Source organism: Typopeltis vanoorti, chromosome 22 (genome assembly GCF_054136105.1).
Source record: "Typopeltis vanoorti isolate ZY-2024b chromosome 22, IOZ_Tvanoo_1.0, whole genome shotgun sequence".
Classification (NCBI taxonomy): domain Eukaryota; kingdom Metazoa; phylum Arthropoda; class Arachnida; order Uropygi; family Thelyphonidae; genus Typopeltis; species Typopeltis vanoorti.
Window position 1 is genome coordinate 29,267,987 of NC_143570.1, and position 17,143 is coordinate 29,285,129.

The window sequence follows — 17,143 nt, forward strand, 5'->3', positions numbered from 1 at the left end:
CACATCATTGAAATGTCATCTACTGTCAGGAGACAAAAAAGTCATGTGTGGCACTACTGATTTTTCTTAACACATTACCTCTTATCAGTGTGGTTCCTTCATATGGGAATATAATACATTTTACATAAAATTGATATAGTTTAAACATACAGATTGTGTGATTTATGGCTTAATTTTAAGAAATACCTTGGTTTATATGTGTGAGTGAGAGAAATCGACTCACAAAAGGCTGTTAGCCTATAACATATTAGTATTAGTACTACAGGAAGATTAAATCCTGTAACCCTGCCCTAGAAACCAAATATGGAACTTTTTTCAAGCAATTTCAGGCCTACAATAAGCAAGGATGGTGATGGTCTGGTCTCACACTGGATGACGAAATTCACCTACTGCCTAAAGACATTCACAAAATATCCATGCCCACAAGCAGCATTCAAACTAACAAACAAACCAACTAACTCACTGCTGTTAGTTGGAGAGATATACTAACCACTCAGCCAATTGAAATGGCATCTTGTATTAAGAAATGTCAATGGAGCCAGCAAAGGTTGGTCGATTGGTAGAGCCTTCCAACTCTACCTGATTGGTAGAGTTGGAAGGGGATCAATTGTTTGAAGCTGTTGGCACACTCTCCCTCGATGAGTCTTTGGACACCCTGGAGGTGTCACATAATAATAACAATAATAATAATAATATGCATATTCTATAATTAGAAGATAGAATGGATTTTTAAGCTCAACAAAATTTAAGACAAAATTTTTTAAAATGAATTTATTTTAAGAAGAATACATTTCAGTCATCTGAAAAAAATCAAGGTAAAAAGATGCATATTAGTTGAATCTATTTGCAACTCACTAGCATAAACCGGCCTGGTTGGCTGAGTGGTTAGCATATCTGCTCTCCAGCCAAAAGGCTGCGGGTTCGAATCCCATCGTGGGCATGGATGTTTGTGATTTTCTGTGAAAGAGCTAGTGCTGGTAGTCGGTGGTAGATGCCATTGGTGTTAGATGGTGAAGGTTGGTGGAGTAGTGAGACAAAGAGTTGTAGAGTAGATGCCCTCCCTCGATGAGTCTTTTGGACTCCCTGGAGGTGTAATGTAATAATAATATGCACACAGTTTTCAATTACCATGCATAAATTAATCAAAAGCTATCTTTAAATGAAGTCATTTTTAGGGACTTCATTAGTGTGGTGTCTGCAGAGAATTTGAATGCGTTTAAAGCACGGTATGATGAGCTGTGTGTATATGATAAAAGGACCTCTCAGATGAGTCTCTGACTCCATGGGAGGGGGGGGGGGGGTCTTGGATGATAATAATAATGCCTTTTTGTATTTCTTGCATGTTTTTGGCACGCGAATTCACACAAATCTTTAGGTGAAAATTATTGTTAGCAATAACCAGATGTCTTTACCACAAATCTAGCAGGTACTTACTATTATTATTACCTTTGCAATTATATCTGAATTTTACCAAAAAAATTTTGTATGTCAGGGATTCATTTCCTACTTAGTCATTCAGGTCTCCAACAAGAAACAGTTCTTTTTGTCACCTTAAGTCTAATGACTCAAAAATTCTTCTATTTAAAAAAATTATTTTTGTGTTTAGAATTGAATACTATAGTTACTCCTTCCTTTCCATCAACACTATTAAATGAATAAATTAACTTCTAGTTAGTAGTCATACATATCTAACCTGACACTTCTTTGCCATTGTAACACTAATCATGATTCCTCTACTAGCTCTACCTCTGTTTCCACTGATGCTTCTATTGAGGACAGATACTGCCAATATACCTATCTTCAATTCTGTTGAGTCTGAGATTGTTCTTATAATTAATTTTTTCATTGTTCACAGTTCAAAGGAAATGCTATTTTAGTACATACTAAATACATTTACTACATTTTAGTAGTATATACTAAAGGTAGGGACCAAACCTGATGGTAAAACATCATGAGGCTTCTCTATCAGCTCATTGCTTGTTATTGCTGCTAAACTGTTCATGTGTATGTGAATGGGGGGGGGGGGGGGGGAATCCAGTTGGTGATATGCAAGAGAACTGTCAAGGCCATGTCATAACAAGGAAACATAACAAGTACCAACAGGTGCAATAAGGCAGCCCAAGAAAAATATGCAGCATACAGCATTGTCTTATAATGACAGGAAATCCATCATCATACTCTGTCCATAGTGAAGCAAGCAACAAATAAAAAACAGCAATCAATAAATCTAAATCTAACTTTGAACAACTGTCCCAATAAAGATTCTTAGATAGCTTAAAAATGCCACTAGGATCAGCTTCTGCTCACATATACTTCCACAGCTATCTCTCTCTCTTCCACTTCCAATGGTCCAACTGTGATTATTATCTAAACAGGAAGGGGACCTTCTGGTATAATTTTTAGCTAGCCTGGTTAGCATACCTGCTCTCCAACTAACAGGTCATGGGTTCAAATCATGTTTGAGATAATCTTTAGGCAGAAGATGAATTTCATCGCCCGTGTGAGACCACTGTCCTACTTATTGGAGGCCTGAGGTGGCTTGAAAAAGTTCCATGTTTGATCTCTAGAGCAGGGTTCAGATAATGTAAAAATAAATTAAAATTTTTTTTTTAAATTACAAAAAAATATATAAAACTGACAAAAATGGGGAAAAAAAAATCCTTAGCCCATCAATGGTATAAGTGTACTATAGGTTTAGTGATAACTTTTCATGGGTGGTAACCACATAAAAAACTGCCAAATGCAGTTGTCCTTCATGGTATCTTTTAAAGGCTGGTATCATGCTATTTGCTACAGCCAAAGCAATGAAGGTTATGAGATCGGTATATTATATCTGTGAAGTGTTCTTCTGGCTAGTTTATTTTGAAGAATGAAAAAAAACAGAGTATTCAGGAAAGAAAAACACTGCCACTTCTATATGAGACCAGATAACTCGCCTACTAAAAAGTCCCTATAAAGATTCTTTGCATCCTAGGCTTAAAAAGACCACTAGGATCAACTTCTGCTCATTCCACTGTTGTTGTTGTTATATAAACAAAAAGGGGACCTTCTGGTATCATTTTTTTTCTCTCCTCCTCCATACGTGACCAAGGAAACTCATCTACTGCCTTGGGAGAAACAATGCAACATATGCTTTTTTGTGGTGTTTTTGGAAAAAGATATAAGAAGAATTTTAATCCATCTAAAGCTATTAACTAACTAAATGTATTGGCTAATTAAAATACTAAGCCAATATTTTGCTTTGTCACCAAGGCATCTTTATGGGCACAAAGAAATATACTTAGCACGTGCAATTGAGTACAGTACTGTACATCAGCAAGAAGACAAATACAAACTGATTGTAAAAGATAGACCGTAAAACTGATGGTCACAGATTTCTGGAAATGCGATGCAGCAAATCTGTTCTTTGGAGAATGTTGTAGTGTTGTCGCAGATTCCAGAAATAGTCTCTCTGATTTAAATCTGTTTCTGTACAAGAGGGAGGTCCCCCTGCCTCCACTGGATCCATTGTTGTCAACCCAATTCTGGATCCTGATTCTCACCAGCCTTTCCAAAACTTTATCCACAACACCTGGACACATAGATTGGCCTATAATTTGATGCTTGAAATCTGTCACCTCCTTTATGAAGCGATACAATATTGCCTCCCTTCCACCCCTTCGGAACTTGACCCAATGTTAGATTCATATTGAAAAAATTTGTCAAGGCAGATGTCAACTCACTGGTACATTCTTCAAAATATGTAGCAATATGTAATTAAGTCCCACAGCCTTATTAATATCAAGTTTGCTTAATTCCCCATATACCTCTTCCTTACTTACAGTCTCTCTCTTCCTCATCATCCACTGCTCTCAAACTCTCCATGATGTCACATTCACAAGGATAAAGACTTGCAAAAATGCTCATTAAATATCTCAACTATATCCTCTGCAGCAGTTGTCCTTATACCATTTTCTCCGATCAATGCCATCCTACCATAATCATTCTTTTTTGCTGACTATATATCGAAAGAACTTCCTAGAACTTTTTTTTTTTGGCTTGATTAGCTAACTGCTACTCATACTGAACTTTAGTTATCCTTACCAATCAAGTCAACCCACCTTGCCTGTTCTTCGCATTCCTCATGGGATTGATTATTACCACTCCTATGCTGCCCCCATAATGCTTTTTTTTTTTTCTGTATTGCATGCTTAATCTCTTCATCCATTTCACACTTACCACATTTAACCTTCAGACCTTTGGAATACATTTAAAAACTGCTTCTACTAGATAGTTCTTGAATATCACCCAAGCAGCATTGCTCCTTTCCACTCATCTCATTCCATGCTACAGCTGCAAGCTGTCTCCTGAGCTTCTCATAATCACCAGCCTTGTAGTTCCACATATACCCTTTTCTCACAGAGGTCCTCACACTGCTGGTAATCACTTTGTGGTCACCCCCTCACCAACTGGAAGGTGATTTGACACTCATTTATAATGACATCCTCTGATGAGATGATCAAATCCAAAACCCTTAATTCTCGTGTGATCTCTGTTACACTGCCGTAGTTGTCCCTCAAAAACTCAAGAAACTCATTTTCTTTACTTTCAGTTGCTATCTCATCATCATCGCAATCTATATTGCCATAATTAAAATCATTCATAATGATCACCCTTTTCCCATTTGATTGGCTAATTTCCTTATACATTTCCTGGTCATACCAGATCTATAGCAACATCCAACGAAGTATTTCATTCTATTCACCTCTATCTCACACTATATTGCATCAAAACCACTATCACTATTTCCACTTGCATCTCTACCTTATATGGACATAACTCTTTTTCTATCATCAATAGCACTTCCCTTTTTACTCTATCTTCACAAAATACATCATACCCTTCCATTTCTATTCCTAACTCCACTTTTCCTCCTATTCACCATCTGTAATCCACATTCCCTCAAATGCTCTTCATAATCAACACTCCAGAGTCCTAATATCACCTTGGTCATTTGTCTTTGGACACTCTTTACTGTTTCCACATCACAAAGAAAACTAGGTGACCAAATCTGAGCGCAATAGTCCATATGTGGTCTGACCAATGCCTTATATAGAGGCACAACTCCTTATCCCTACTACTGATAAGGAGTAGCAGCAATACAATGTGCAGTCTTTGTAGCACTTGTGATGTATCCTCGGAACTTGAATCCACTTTTACCATCACTCCAAGATCCCATATCCCATCCACTTCCTGAAACATAGCCTCATATCTCTGTATCCCAAAGTGTAACACCTTACATTTTATTAAAACTGTTAACCCCACTCATTTATGGGGGAAATGAATCCAGGAGATCAGCAACTAGTGGTGTATTGCAGGGCTGCTGATATTTTATTTGTACATCAACGATATAATAAACAATTTAACAGGAAATATCCACTTGTTTACTGATGGTGCAAAACTGGATAGATAATATAACGGTTAACAAAAAGGATATAGAGATCCTGCAGAATGATTTACCATATTTGCCGGCACATAGAATGCACCAGCCGATAAGACGCACCCCCCCCTTTTGTGTACACATTTTTTAGGGAAAAAACTTTAGCACTGAATATTATAATGAATTTACAGTATTTCAAATATAAAGTAATAAGTAGGCCTACTTTCAGATTCTGATTTAGAAGAGCTTTCAAATGTCTCTTCATTTAGCTCTAGAGATGAATTTCTGGGCTAAATGAAGACACTTGAAACCTCTTCTAAATCAGAATCTGAGTCCAACAACAAATTATCTTCTATACCATCCAGTGCATTACTAACGTCACACTTCTTAAATGATTTAACCACTGTCTCAGTTTTCACGACATCCCATGAAACTTTGACCCACTCACAAACTTGCGAAATGCTAGGCCTCTTCCTTCTTCCTGATGGCGTAACCTCAAAATCTGAAGACTGCATCCACTTCTCCTTCATAAATCCCTTAAATGGTTTATTAATACAGAGACATCTAAAGGTTGAAGCTGACTAGTTAGACCTCCTGGAATTACAGCTAACTGAGTTTTCAATTCCTTGAGTTTATTTTTTAACATCTTCTGTACTGTGAGAACGAAACTGATTCCATACCAGCAGGGCAGGCCACAGAAAAGCGGGACTAAAAGTCCCACTTTTCTGTTGTCTAAAATCCAAGTATTCAGTTCTGCCTCAAGTTCTGGCCATTTTGCAATTCCAGTTCGTAGGCTATATTTACTGTGAGTTGCTTTTTTTAGATCCACTTCCTGATTCCTCCACGTTCTTATCATTATACATATATTATATTATTATTCAGTTGGGGATGGCTCGAAATGTCTCTGCAGCCCTGTTTCCATGTTCTTTAGCATATGCAATCACATATAGCTTGTATGCAATATTGTAGCAATGCCGACATTTTTCAGCCATAATTTGTCAAGAAATTTAGAGAACATTTAACGGCAGATCTGTGATTTAACAGCTGTGATCGTCGATGACAGTGCATGTACATCCACTGAACTCTAAGTAACTGGAATGCTCTCACACACAACAAGGAAGCGAGAAAGAGATCGCATAACTCGGAATAGAGAAAATTTCCAGAAATGAAAGTAATAAAAAACTGAGTATCGGTGTATAAGACATACTCTGTTTTTCAGACCTATTTTCAAAGAAAAAAGTGAGTCTTATACGCCAGCAAATACGGTAAATAGCCAAGCAATATAGGTAAAGGATAATGGCTGCCAGTCAGATTATCTGGGCATTGAAGAACTCACTGACAAGCAGACACACACTGATGTGATTATCCCTTTTTATAAGATTGTAATAAGGTCACATCTGCTACTTTGTTCAAATCTGGTTGCCTGTATTCTGGTTGCTTCCTTGTGAATAAGACAGTGGATCTAAAGGTGATTGACCAAGATCTATTGACGTATTACGTGTAAGTTATTAAAGAGTTTTATATAATTGACAGAAGTTTTTTTTTAACATACAGGAGAAATGGAGAGAATAGGGGTTGATCCCTGAAATTGTGTAAGCGGTTAGCAAGGAGTGTGCATGTGTGTGTGTGGGGGGGGGGGGAATGAAGACTAAAATTTCTGCTTGGAGAATAGCGAACTGGTGTGCCAGAATCAGTGTCAATATACTGCTGGAGAAAAAGTTCAAGGGGGAGTATGACAGGTATTGGTAGATTATGGTTAGAGTAGGTCTCCCACCATGAGTCTAAACTGCATGAAGATGGCCCCAAGAAAATAATAATAATCAAGCAACATAATCACATTTTCCTAAAATAAATGTAAATACATGAATGAATAACATAGAAACATAATAAAGTTAATTTGTCCTGCAACCATACATAAAAGCAAACACTATGTCTAAGCAATGTAAAGAATGGTGATAACACATATGCAGGGTATCACATGAAAGAGGTGCTAAATTTCAGGTGGTTATTCACTGGCTTATTTTAAGTAAAAATCAGTTACATCTTCAGAAGAGATTCCAAGTTATCTAATCTTTACTCCATTAGTCCACTCGCAGTACTAAGATATGATAGGTTAATATGACCTCTTCTAAAAAATGACTTCCTGTATTAGCTATGCACAAGTAAATTCATTTTAAAATAGCATATGTTACTTTATGTATGCTTTGTGATTTTTCCAAATTAGAGTAGTGTCTTAGATTTGAAAGGAACAATTTGGCTTCATGACTGGTAGATCAACAACAGATGCTATCTTTGGGTTACGGCAGATGATGGAAAAGTTTCAAGAGAAACAATGGAAGCTACATCTGGCATTTATTGATCTGGAGAAAGCATACGATAGAGTGCCAAGGCAAGAAGTCTGAAGGTGTCTGAGGGAGAAGAAGATTCCGGAGAAATATGTCAGGTTGATGCAGGAGATGTACAGAAATGTGAAGACAAGTGTTCGGACCTGTCTGGGAGAGACAGAAAGTTTTCAAGTAACAGTTGACTTGCATCAATGGTCAGCATTAAGTCCATTTCTGTTTAACATTGTGATGGAGATGGTGATGGAGGAGGTGAGAGAAGATGCGCCTTGGACAATGTTGTATGCAGATGACATCTTTCTGTGCGCAGATTCAAGAGAAGAAGCGGGAACTAAACTGGAAAGATGGAGAAAAGTACTGGAAGAGAAGTATGAGACTGAGCAGAAGACAGAGTATATGTGTTGCACAGCGGGTGGTGGCTAGGAGACAGACCTGGAAGGAAATGTCATCTGGAAGGTGAGGGACTTTAGATACCTAGGTTCAACAGTGGAAGAAGATGGAGAAGCTGAGAAGGAAGTGGGATGCAGGATACAAGCGGGTTGGAGGAACTGGAGGGAGATAGCTGGAGTGTTATGCGATAAGAGGGTGCCGATCAATCTGAAAAGCAAAATCTATAGGACAGTAGTGAGGCCAGCTATGATATATGCTATAGAAACTGTGGCCCTGAGGAAAAATAACATCAGCAGGATGGAAGTAGCAGAGATGAGAATGCTTAGGTGGATGTGCGGTGTGACCAGAAAGAATCGTCTGAGAAATGATTATGTGAGGGGAAACAGTGAAAGTTACGAACTTAGGAGCGAAGATACAGGAGGCAAGGTTGAGATGGTTTGGTCATGTGATGAGGAGGGAGGACGAATATGTGGGAAGAAGGGTCATGCAGATGGATGTGCAAGGAAGGAGGAAGCGTGGGTGGCCAAAGAAGAGGTGGAGGGAGCTGGTAGAAGAGGACTTGAGGATGAAGAACTTGGATGTGGTGACAGCCCAAGACAGGAGGATGTGAAGGAGACTCATCATCAACAGTGACCCCACTTAAGTGGAAGAAGCTGCAGAAGAAGAAGGAGAGTAGTGTCTTATGATGAGCCATAAGAGTTCATCTTGTATTTGCAATTATTTCTCAAGACATACCGAATGAAGAAATCAAGAGAGATCAACTCTGGAGAATGAGGCAATCAGGCATACTGATCTCCACATATGAATCCAATGATTTTCAAAGTTGAATTAAAGTACTGTGTCATTTACTAACAGAAATGCATTAAGTATCAGATTAAAACATGCAGTAATATGTTTAACATGATCACGAACACCTAAAAATAAGCAGCATCTTGTTCTGTAGGAAAAAAAGTAGTTTTCTCCAAAAATGATGGATAACTGTCTTCTAAAACAAAATGGCCCATTCTGCTGGTCAAGAAAATGGTGAGAACTGTTTTGGATAGGTGTTGTAGAAGTTGGTTATTCCCATCATGTATGAAATGGCCCTCATCAGTCCGATGAAAAAAAATTTACTCAAGCTGCATAAATCCTCACATACATTCTGAAATATTCATATTCAACCATGAGTGCAAACATTTCTTATGTAAAGTTTGCAATGCCTGAATGCATTTGAAAACAACTTAACGAAAGCTTCATTTTAGTGGATTCACAGTATTGCTTCACAGTCATGAACTCACTATCTTATTTGGATGAATGAAATAATCCCTTTGAACTAGTGAACAATATATTTCTGGGCAGTTACATGCCACTTAGTGTCTGATACATATGATATGGACTAGTCCACGAGCTTAGCACATGAATATAATACTATTCCAATTCAGCCTATTCAATTTTTTTTTTTTTTTTCAATCAAAACAATTGTATTCTCTCTTTCCATTCATTTTATCTATAAATACTTGAGATAAACTTTTTACTCAAAATAAGTCAGTGAACAAGTGCCTGAAGTTTCACACATTTGGTGAGACACTATGTATAATAAATACAATTAGCATATCTACTAATACATACCTCACGTTCTCTTTGTTGAAAGAGCTTAATAACATTTCTTGTTTCCATCCTCAAATTTCAGGCTACATGATCAACAATTATACCTAAAGCATAATAAATAAACTGTTAAAGATTACACACGTGTCCTACATTTGTATAAATACAAAAGCAATATGTTTTGTTAAACTGCACATATATTCTACTTATTGTCAAAATAAAAAAGGCAAGGAAATAATGATATTTCCACTAGATAAGGATGAAGATCCTTAACAGCAATCTTTAACTGCTTTAAAACCAGCTAGGTATGTGCAAAGATAAGTGTATGCACAAACGGAGTGGAGCAGTCTGGAGATCTGAGCTGTTGTCTACTTAAGTAGAGTTGTAAACTCCATAACACATGCACTGGTTCAGAGATAAGTGACTCCAAGAAGATATTTATTACTATCTTGGAATTGTAAATTGTGTTAACATATATATCAGTCCCATACATGAGAGGTATAATAACCTATAGCACATCAACACCATGTATGGGTTAACATAATTTGAACTAACAACCAAAAATGGATTCATGTAAAGTGATATTCTTAGAATTTAATGAAGACATCTGACAGACTACCATCTAGCAAGTTGTTATATAAGCAGGGAGAGAAGTGGATAATAGACTGATTACATGGAATTGAGAATTGAAGAAGGGATGATGAGTATGAGAGAACAAAAAATGAAGGTAACAAGTAGTATGTGCTGCAGAGTTTTAGTATTTTGGCTTATATGCTGGTTTAAATTCATTAGGTTTAATGGAATGAATACAGCACAGAGGAACAATAAAATACAGGTTTATGAGATCCTATATTTCATCTTTATCACAGATACATTGTCAAGAATACAATCTCAAAATTGTAAAAAGTATACAAAAAACATCAAAACTAATGGGAAAAAAAAAAAAACTAGACGAAAAAAGGCTGAAATCCTATAATCCTATGAGAAGTGCTCTCTATGAGTGCTGTTGTCTAGCCCACTGGCTCTTAACCTTTTAGTAGTCGCAGCCCTGTAAGTATCCTAAAATATTTTCGCAGCCCCCTAGTTTGTAGTAACATAATAATAATTAAACTTCTTTTAATTATTATTATGTTTTACTTACCGATTATAATGACAAAAAAAAAAAAAAATCAGAAAATAGAAATCAACTTTACCTAAATGTATTTTAATAAGACCTCTGTTGTTGAACAATCTCTACTAATTTGTCTATTCTTGCTTCAATTATGTTAATGCTATTCACATGCAGGTGTTTATTCAGAGTCGATTTCATTGTTTTGTTTTAATATTTACCATTGTGGAAAATTCCTTTTCACACAAATATGTAGAAAGAGAAAGGCAACAAATTTTGAATGGCAATAGTAAACAGGTGCAGATATTCCCTGAAGTCTGATGAAATGGAAATCAGATTTAAATTCTTTGTCAATTCCAGTAGTGTGTCATCGTCCGTTTGTGATAAATTTGTATTTTCGCAGTTATTATACGGATCTTAAATTCACAAATTTCTACAATCAAGTTCATTATTTGGAAAATATTTATCAAACATTTCAATTAATCTCTGAAGATGACATGATTAAAGAATGTGTAGTTTATCAAATTTAAAATTGTAATCTGAAATCATTTGCGAATAGTTCAGAAACATTTCAAAAACATCTGAATATACTCTTTGAATCCATCTATGCAGTTATTTTCATTTTATCTAGCATGGTAACAACGTTAGACTAGTTACCATGCAAAGACAAACTTAGCTGATTTAGAATACAGAAAATATCTGTCAAATATGATATACACCGATATGATGACCTGTCATAGCGGCTGCACCATCTGTACAGATTCCGACACAGTTTTGCCACTGTAAGCCATTGGATGCGAATGAATTTGGTTAAATATACTTTCACTCATTGTATCAGTTTCTAATTCTAAACAAAACAACATTTCTTCAAATATATCATCTTTATTATGGTCAATATATTGCACCTATCCCAAACAGATACTCTTGTTGGAAACGTCAGTTGATTATCTATTTGTAGTGAAAACCACGTAGAATTTTTAATATTTTGAATTAACTGGTCTTGAAGATCGTCCACAATCAGTGTAGTTCTATGACAAATAATATCTTTTGACATAAGTATTTCTTTGATTTTATTTGTTGTCGTTTGGCAGGAGGCCTAAGAATTAAAGTTTCCCAAATCTTGGGAAGTTTAACAAAATCATATCACTACTGTTCAACTTGTTAATTATTATTATTATTATTAAACAAGACCTCATGGAGTCAAAGACTCATCTAGGAGGTCCTTTTATCTCACACACATCTCATCATACCGGGTCTTAAACACATTCAAACTCCTTGCAGACACCACACTCTCAGGCAAGGCATTCCAATCATTCACAACTCTGCACGAAAAAAAACCTGCCTCTCACTCCCCTACTCACACCCTCTTTATACAGTTTCCAGGGATGACCTCTGGTTCTCCCCTGATCTCCCACTATTCGCTGTAGAACTTCTCCACCATTGATCCTATAGCAACCCCTTACCAACTTGTAGGTCTCTATCATATCTCCCCTCTTCCTTCTCTCCACTAGTCTCTGCAAATTACATATTTTCAATCTTTCCTCATACTCGACATTCCAGAGGTCAGAAACTACCTTAGTCAGTCGCCTTTGGACCCTTTCCAACATCTCCTCATCCTTCTGAAAACCAGGTGACCAAATCTGGGCACAATAGTCCATGTGTGGCCTAATCAAAGCCTTATACAATGGAACAAGAATCTCCCTACTTCTACACGTCAGTGTCCTCCTCATCATTCCCAGAAGTCTTTGTGTTGTCTTCACAATTTTGGCGATGTGACCCCTAAAGTTTAGATCCTTATCCACTATCACTCCCAGATCTCTTATTTCCTCTACTTCCAACAATATATTCTTACCAAGCATAAATTCTGCATCCCATCTTTGTTTTCCAAATTTTAAAACCTTACATTTTGCAACATTGAACTCACACCCCCATTTGCTTGCCCAATCACTCAATTTATTCAAGTCTTCTTGCAAGGCCACAACATCTTCACTACTCTTTATGGTTCTTCCCAACTTTGCATCATCTGCAAACAACTGAATAATGGTATATATCATGGGACTGACAGCAGATATTTAGTTATTTGCTGATAACAGAAGTTTAAAAGAGAGACAAGGAATGATAGTGATGTCTATATGGAAGAAAACAGACTTTTGGCTTGAACAAATAAGTAGAATTGACATTTTGATACTGATAAATTAAAGTTGTTGTAGAGCTGTATACTGGTGAAATTGTGATTCTGAATCTCATCCAGAATCTTGGGGTAAAGGTCTACAGAGAGCACACTGCAGTGTTGGAAGGAGTACTGTATAGTGTGCTGATAATAAGGAGCTCAATAACAAATAAAGAAAATGAAGTAGTTGTTTCACTGTACAAGAATGTTCAGATCACATGTTGACTAAAGTGTCCAAATTTGATTATATGGATTCCACTGATGAGGAAAGTAAGGAGATGGTCCAGAGATATGTGACTAAAGAAATACGAGGTGTCTAGAATGTTAATTATGGAGGGAGAATAAGGAAATTGCAGGATTGGGTTGATAGGTGGAAAAGAGGTAATATGACAGAACTGTTTAAGCTAGTATTAGGATTTTGTAGAATTACTACAAAAGTGATTATATACAAGTGGTTGGCATCTTGTGAGAAAAAAGCTTTAAAGCACTGGCATCTCATGAAAATGAAATTTCAACACTGGAAGGTTGTGTAAAAGATAGGATGAAAAAGGGAATAAGATGTAGATATTTCATGTGGAGTGGAATGCACTGATTGCATGTATTGTTAATGCTAGAAGTGTGAATGGGTTTAAGGTTCAATATTATTATTATTATTCAGGCCTCTGTGGAGTCAAAAAACTCATCGCAGGAGGTCTTTCCTAGGAAACACAAAGTCTATCAAGACTCATTGTGGGAGGTCCCCACCCACCTTTACTTCATGAATTGACTACCCTATTCAATATTTTTGCTTGAGAGACTAGATTCCACACTTAGTCATTATCACAATCACTCACCTCATGGGTGCCTTCACACAAACTCATTTGCTTCCACCCTAATTGCTTAAGCTTTCCTGAATTTGCACTTCAGCATGTTTGGTGAACAAAGTTCTCTCTAGACACCTTATACTAAAACCATATAGATGCAGTCCATCAGCATTGTACAAATTCTTCTTTCCATCAAACATCAACCACAAATCCTACATCGTTCCTTCTGCAGAATCTAAGTATAGATTCATTAGCTAGCAATGCCCCCCCCCATCCTCCTCCTCCTCAAGTTCACCTCTATCACATTGTGGTAGGAGACTTATAATCTTTGCCTTCTCACTCTTCAGTTTTTCTTATTCTAGCAACTCCTTTACATTCTCCCTCATAGAATACTTCTCGCCTCTCAAATCATTTGTGCCAACCAAGACAATTATTTCCTTCAACTTACCTTTTTGCATCCAAATGGCATAATTAATATCATGAATTTTTGCACCAAGAAGCACAAGTTGCGTACTTTCATTAAATACTCCCCTAATCATTTTCTTGTTTGTTTAGCACTTCTTATAAATATACTCAATTATAATTAGTATGGTTAGTAAAGTTGTTAGTGTGTTACCCAGGTATGACAACAGCATGCTGAAAAGGAGAGCAGAGATAATGAATGATATGAAGGCTAATCTATGAGACAAAATTAGCAATTCCTGAAAATTTGAAGGGAAGTTGGAATGGCTGAAAAAAAAAAATGGAATGTCTCACACTCAATTGCTGTTTGGTGAGAGAAAGAGAGAAAATTCACTGAGGCAGAATAAAATGTATGAATGTGTGAGAGAGATAACAATGTTGGTAAGGGTGGTGAAAGGTTGATACAAGGCAAGAGAGTAATTATGGGAGCCCCTCCAACACATATGTGCACTGACGTATTCTATTACTCTGCAGAATGTATCACAGAGTGAGGAAGTAGATGAGAAAAACACTTGAGGAGGGGGGGGGGGGCATTGCTAGCTAATGAATCTATACTTAGATTCTGCAGAAGGAATGATGTAAGATTTGTGGTCGATGTTTGATGGAAAGAAGGATTTTGTACAATGCTGATGAGAAACAATAATAAGGAAGATAGAGAAATGAGAGTAAGCAGACTGGGGAGAGTAGTGTGTAGCGACTACAAGAGACAGCTTTGGTGGAATGGCCTTGAAGAGAGTGGGAAAGGTCACATTTGAAAAAGTACAGAAGTATAATGATGGAAAGAGAAGACTGATGAGGTTGTGGGCTGATGAGGTAGTGTGGAGAAATAACTTCATGCGAATGGGTTATGGAACTTTTTCATGGACTGCTAGGTGTGTGTATACTAATGCAAAAAAAGTATGAGACATAAAGAGCCGAGTTTGTGTGAAAGAGTGTGCCAAAAAATAATTGGCATAAACGAAAAGAAGTTAAATGTGTCTAAATGATGATGGCATACAGGCAAAAACAGAAATGGAGGATTAAAGAATCTTCAGGAAAGAAAAAAAAAAGAATGAGAAAGGAAGCTGAAAAAGAATTGTGCCTGTTCAGGGTGGAGGTGGAAAAGCAGTACTTATAATATTGAGGTTATTTCATGTGAGATTGAAGTAAACAGAATACTATATCACTCAGAATGTTATTGTTATGTGATACCCCCCACCAAGGAGCTCATGTTGTTACAGCTGGGAACGTATAAGGTGATGACACAATGCTTACACAGACTGGCTGGAAGTAAAGGAAAAGCGATTGTAATGGGGAATTTTAAATATAAGAATATGAACTGATAGGTACGTCTGCGGGGTTAGCCTAGTGGCGTTGTGCTTTGCAACCATATGTCTGGGGAGGGAGTGTCCTAGGGTCGATTCCCGTCAACGACGTGAGGAGCTTAAGGATCTTCCTCAGCCATAGCCAAGTTAGCTGGTCTTGGGCATAGAGATCACCTTATACAGCAGGGTTTTTTCTGCCAGTTTATCTGGGGTTTTTCATCCCACAAGGTCTAGAAGAGATGTGTGCGATTATGATAATCAGTGTAGCTGACCATGAAATCATGAGCTGTGGACACAAAAGAGATCAAAGACATCAGCACATGCAGCTGAATGAACACCAAGAGATCCTTTGGGTTGCATCCAAACATGGTCAGGTTGACCACAGTTGTGATTGCAGATGTACTGGCCTTGCAGACCATGTATTGGATACAACCCACAAGATCTCCTGAAAGAAAACTGCCATGCTCTACCATAAGTAAATTTAAAAAGCAAAGACTGTTTTTAGAATCCGCAGCAGCACTCGGAAATCTACCAAACTGAAATAAATACGGATGCATTAAACTTCCCAAAATTTGAGAAACAATAATTGTCAGAGGTCCCATTTTACATCCTAAGCCTCCTACAAACACTCATAGAGGGGGACAACACCTAGACAAGACTTTAGAATCACCTACATGTTTCGTTTAGTATTGTGTTGTGTGTGTGTGTGTGTGTGTGTGTGTGTGTGTGTGTGTGTGTGTGTGTGTGTGTGTGTGTGTGTGTGTGTGTGTGTCACAAATGTTATTTGTAATCTCTGAAGGATGTCTCAGTGACTAAGACAAAATATTGGTAGCATTAAAATTAGTTTTTAATCCTTGCCTAGTGTTGTATATATTCCATTAACTCTCCAACATAATGTCCTCCCGGCATTTATACCTTAACACAAGATATATGTCTTGTAATGATCAGATACATTACAAACATAAAATCATAAAATTTTGTAATCTCTGAAGATGTCTCAGTGACTGAGACAAAATATTGGAAGCATTAAAATTAGTTTTTAATCCTTGCCTAGTGTTGTATATATTCCATTAACTCTCCAACATAATGTCCTCCCGGCATTTATGCCTTAACACAAGATATATGTCTTGTAATGATCAGATACATTACAAACATAAAATGCAGGCTTGGCCACTAATGGGCAGGTTATGAGCGACATATAACTTCTACTTCTCAACCCAGCCTTACAGTGCAGCCTGTTTCCACAGAACTGGTGCTGGCATACCAAATGAGCATTCCCACTGCAAAAGGATATCTTTATAGTTGGAAGAAATGTCAAATGGATCCACTAGGTGGTAAATGACTTGCACCACCCTGCTTATTGGAAGCCTGAAGTTGCAAATGTCATGTTTGGCCTTCAGAGTAGGGTTTCCAGTTTTCTGTCCCCCACCTTTCTTCTCCATGCAGTGGAAGTGATATTCAAAAGTCATGACAAAAATGCTTAAAGACCCAAAACTTACTCTATTTCAAAAGGGATATCAGTAAAAAAATGGTGTTGCCAGACCGTACAAGTATATGGGCA

The 17,143-nt window shown here is 37.1% G+C and overlaps 1 protein-coding gene across 3 annotated transcripts in view; it reads right to left on the minus strand.

Annotated features, from left to right (window-relative positions):
• Positions 1–17,143, minus strand: part of LOC150094266 (WD and tetratricopeptide repeats protein 1-like) — a 447,781-nt gene that overhangs the window by 396,841 nt on the left and 33,797 nt on the right. For all 3 annotated transcript variants that reach the window (XM_090412278.1, XM_090412277.1, XM_090412279.1), the window contains exon 2: positions 9,760–9,842. In XM_090412278.1, the coding sequence (XP_090268404.1) occupies positions 9,760–9,807 (48 nt within the window). In that variant the 5' untranslated portion in view covers positions 9,808–9,842. The remainder of the gene's footprint in view (positions 1–9,759; positions 9,843–17,143) is intronic.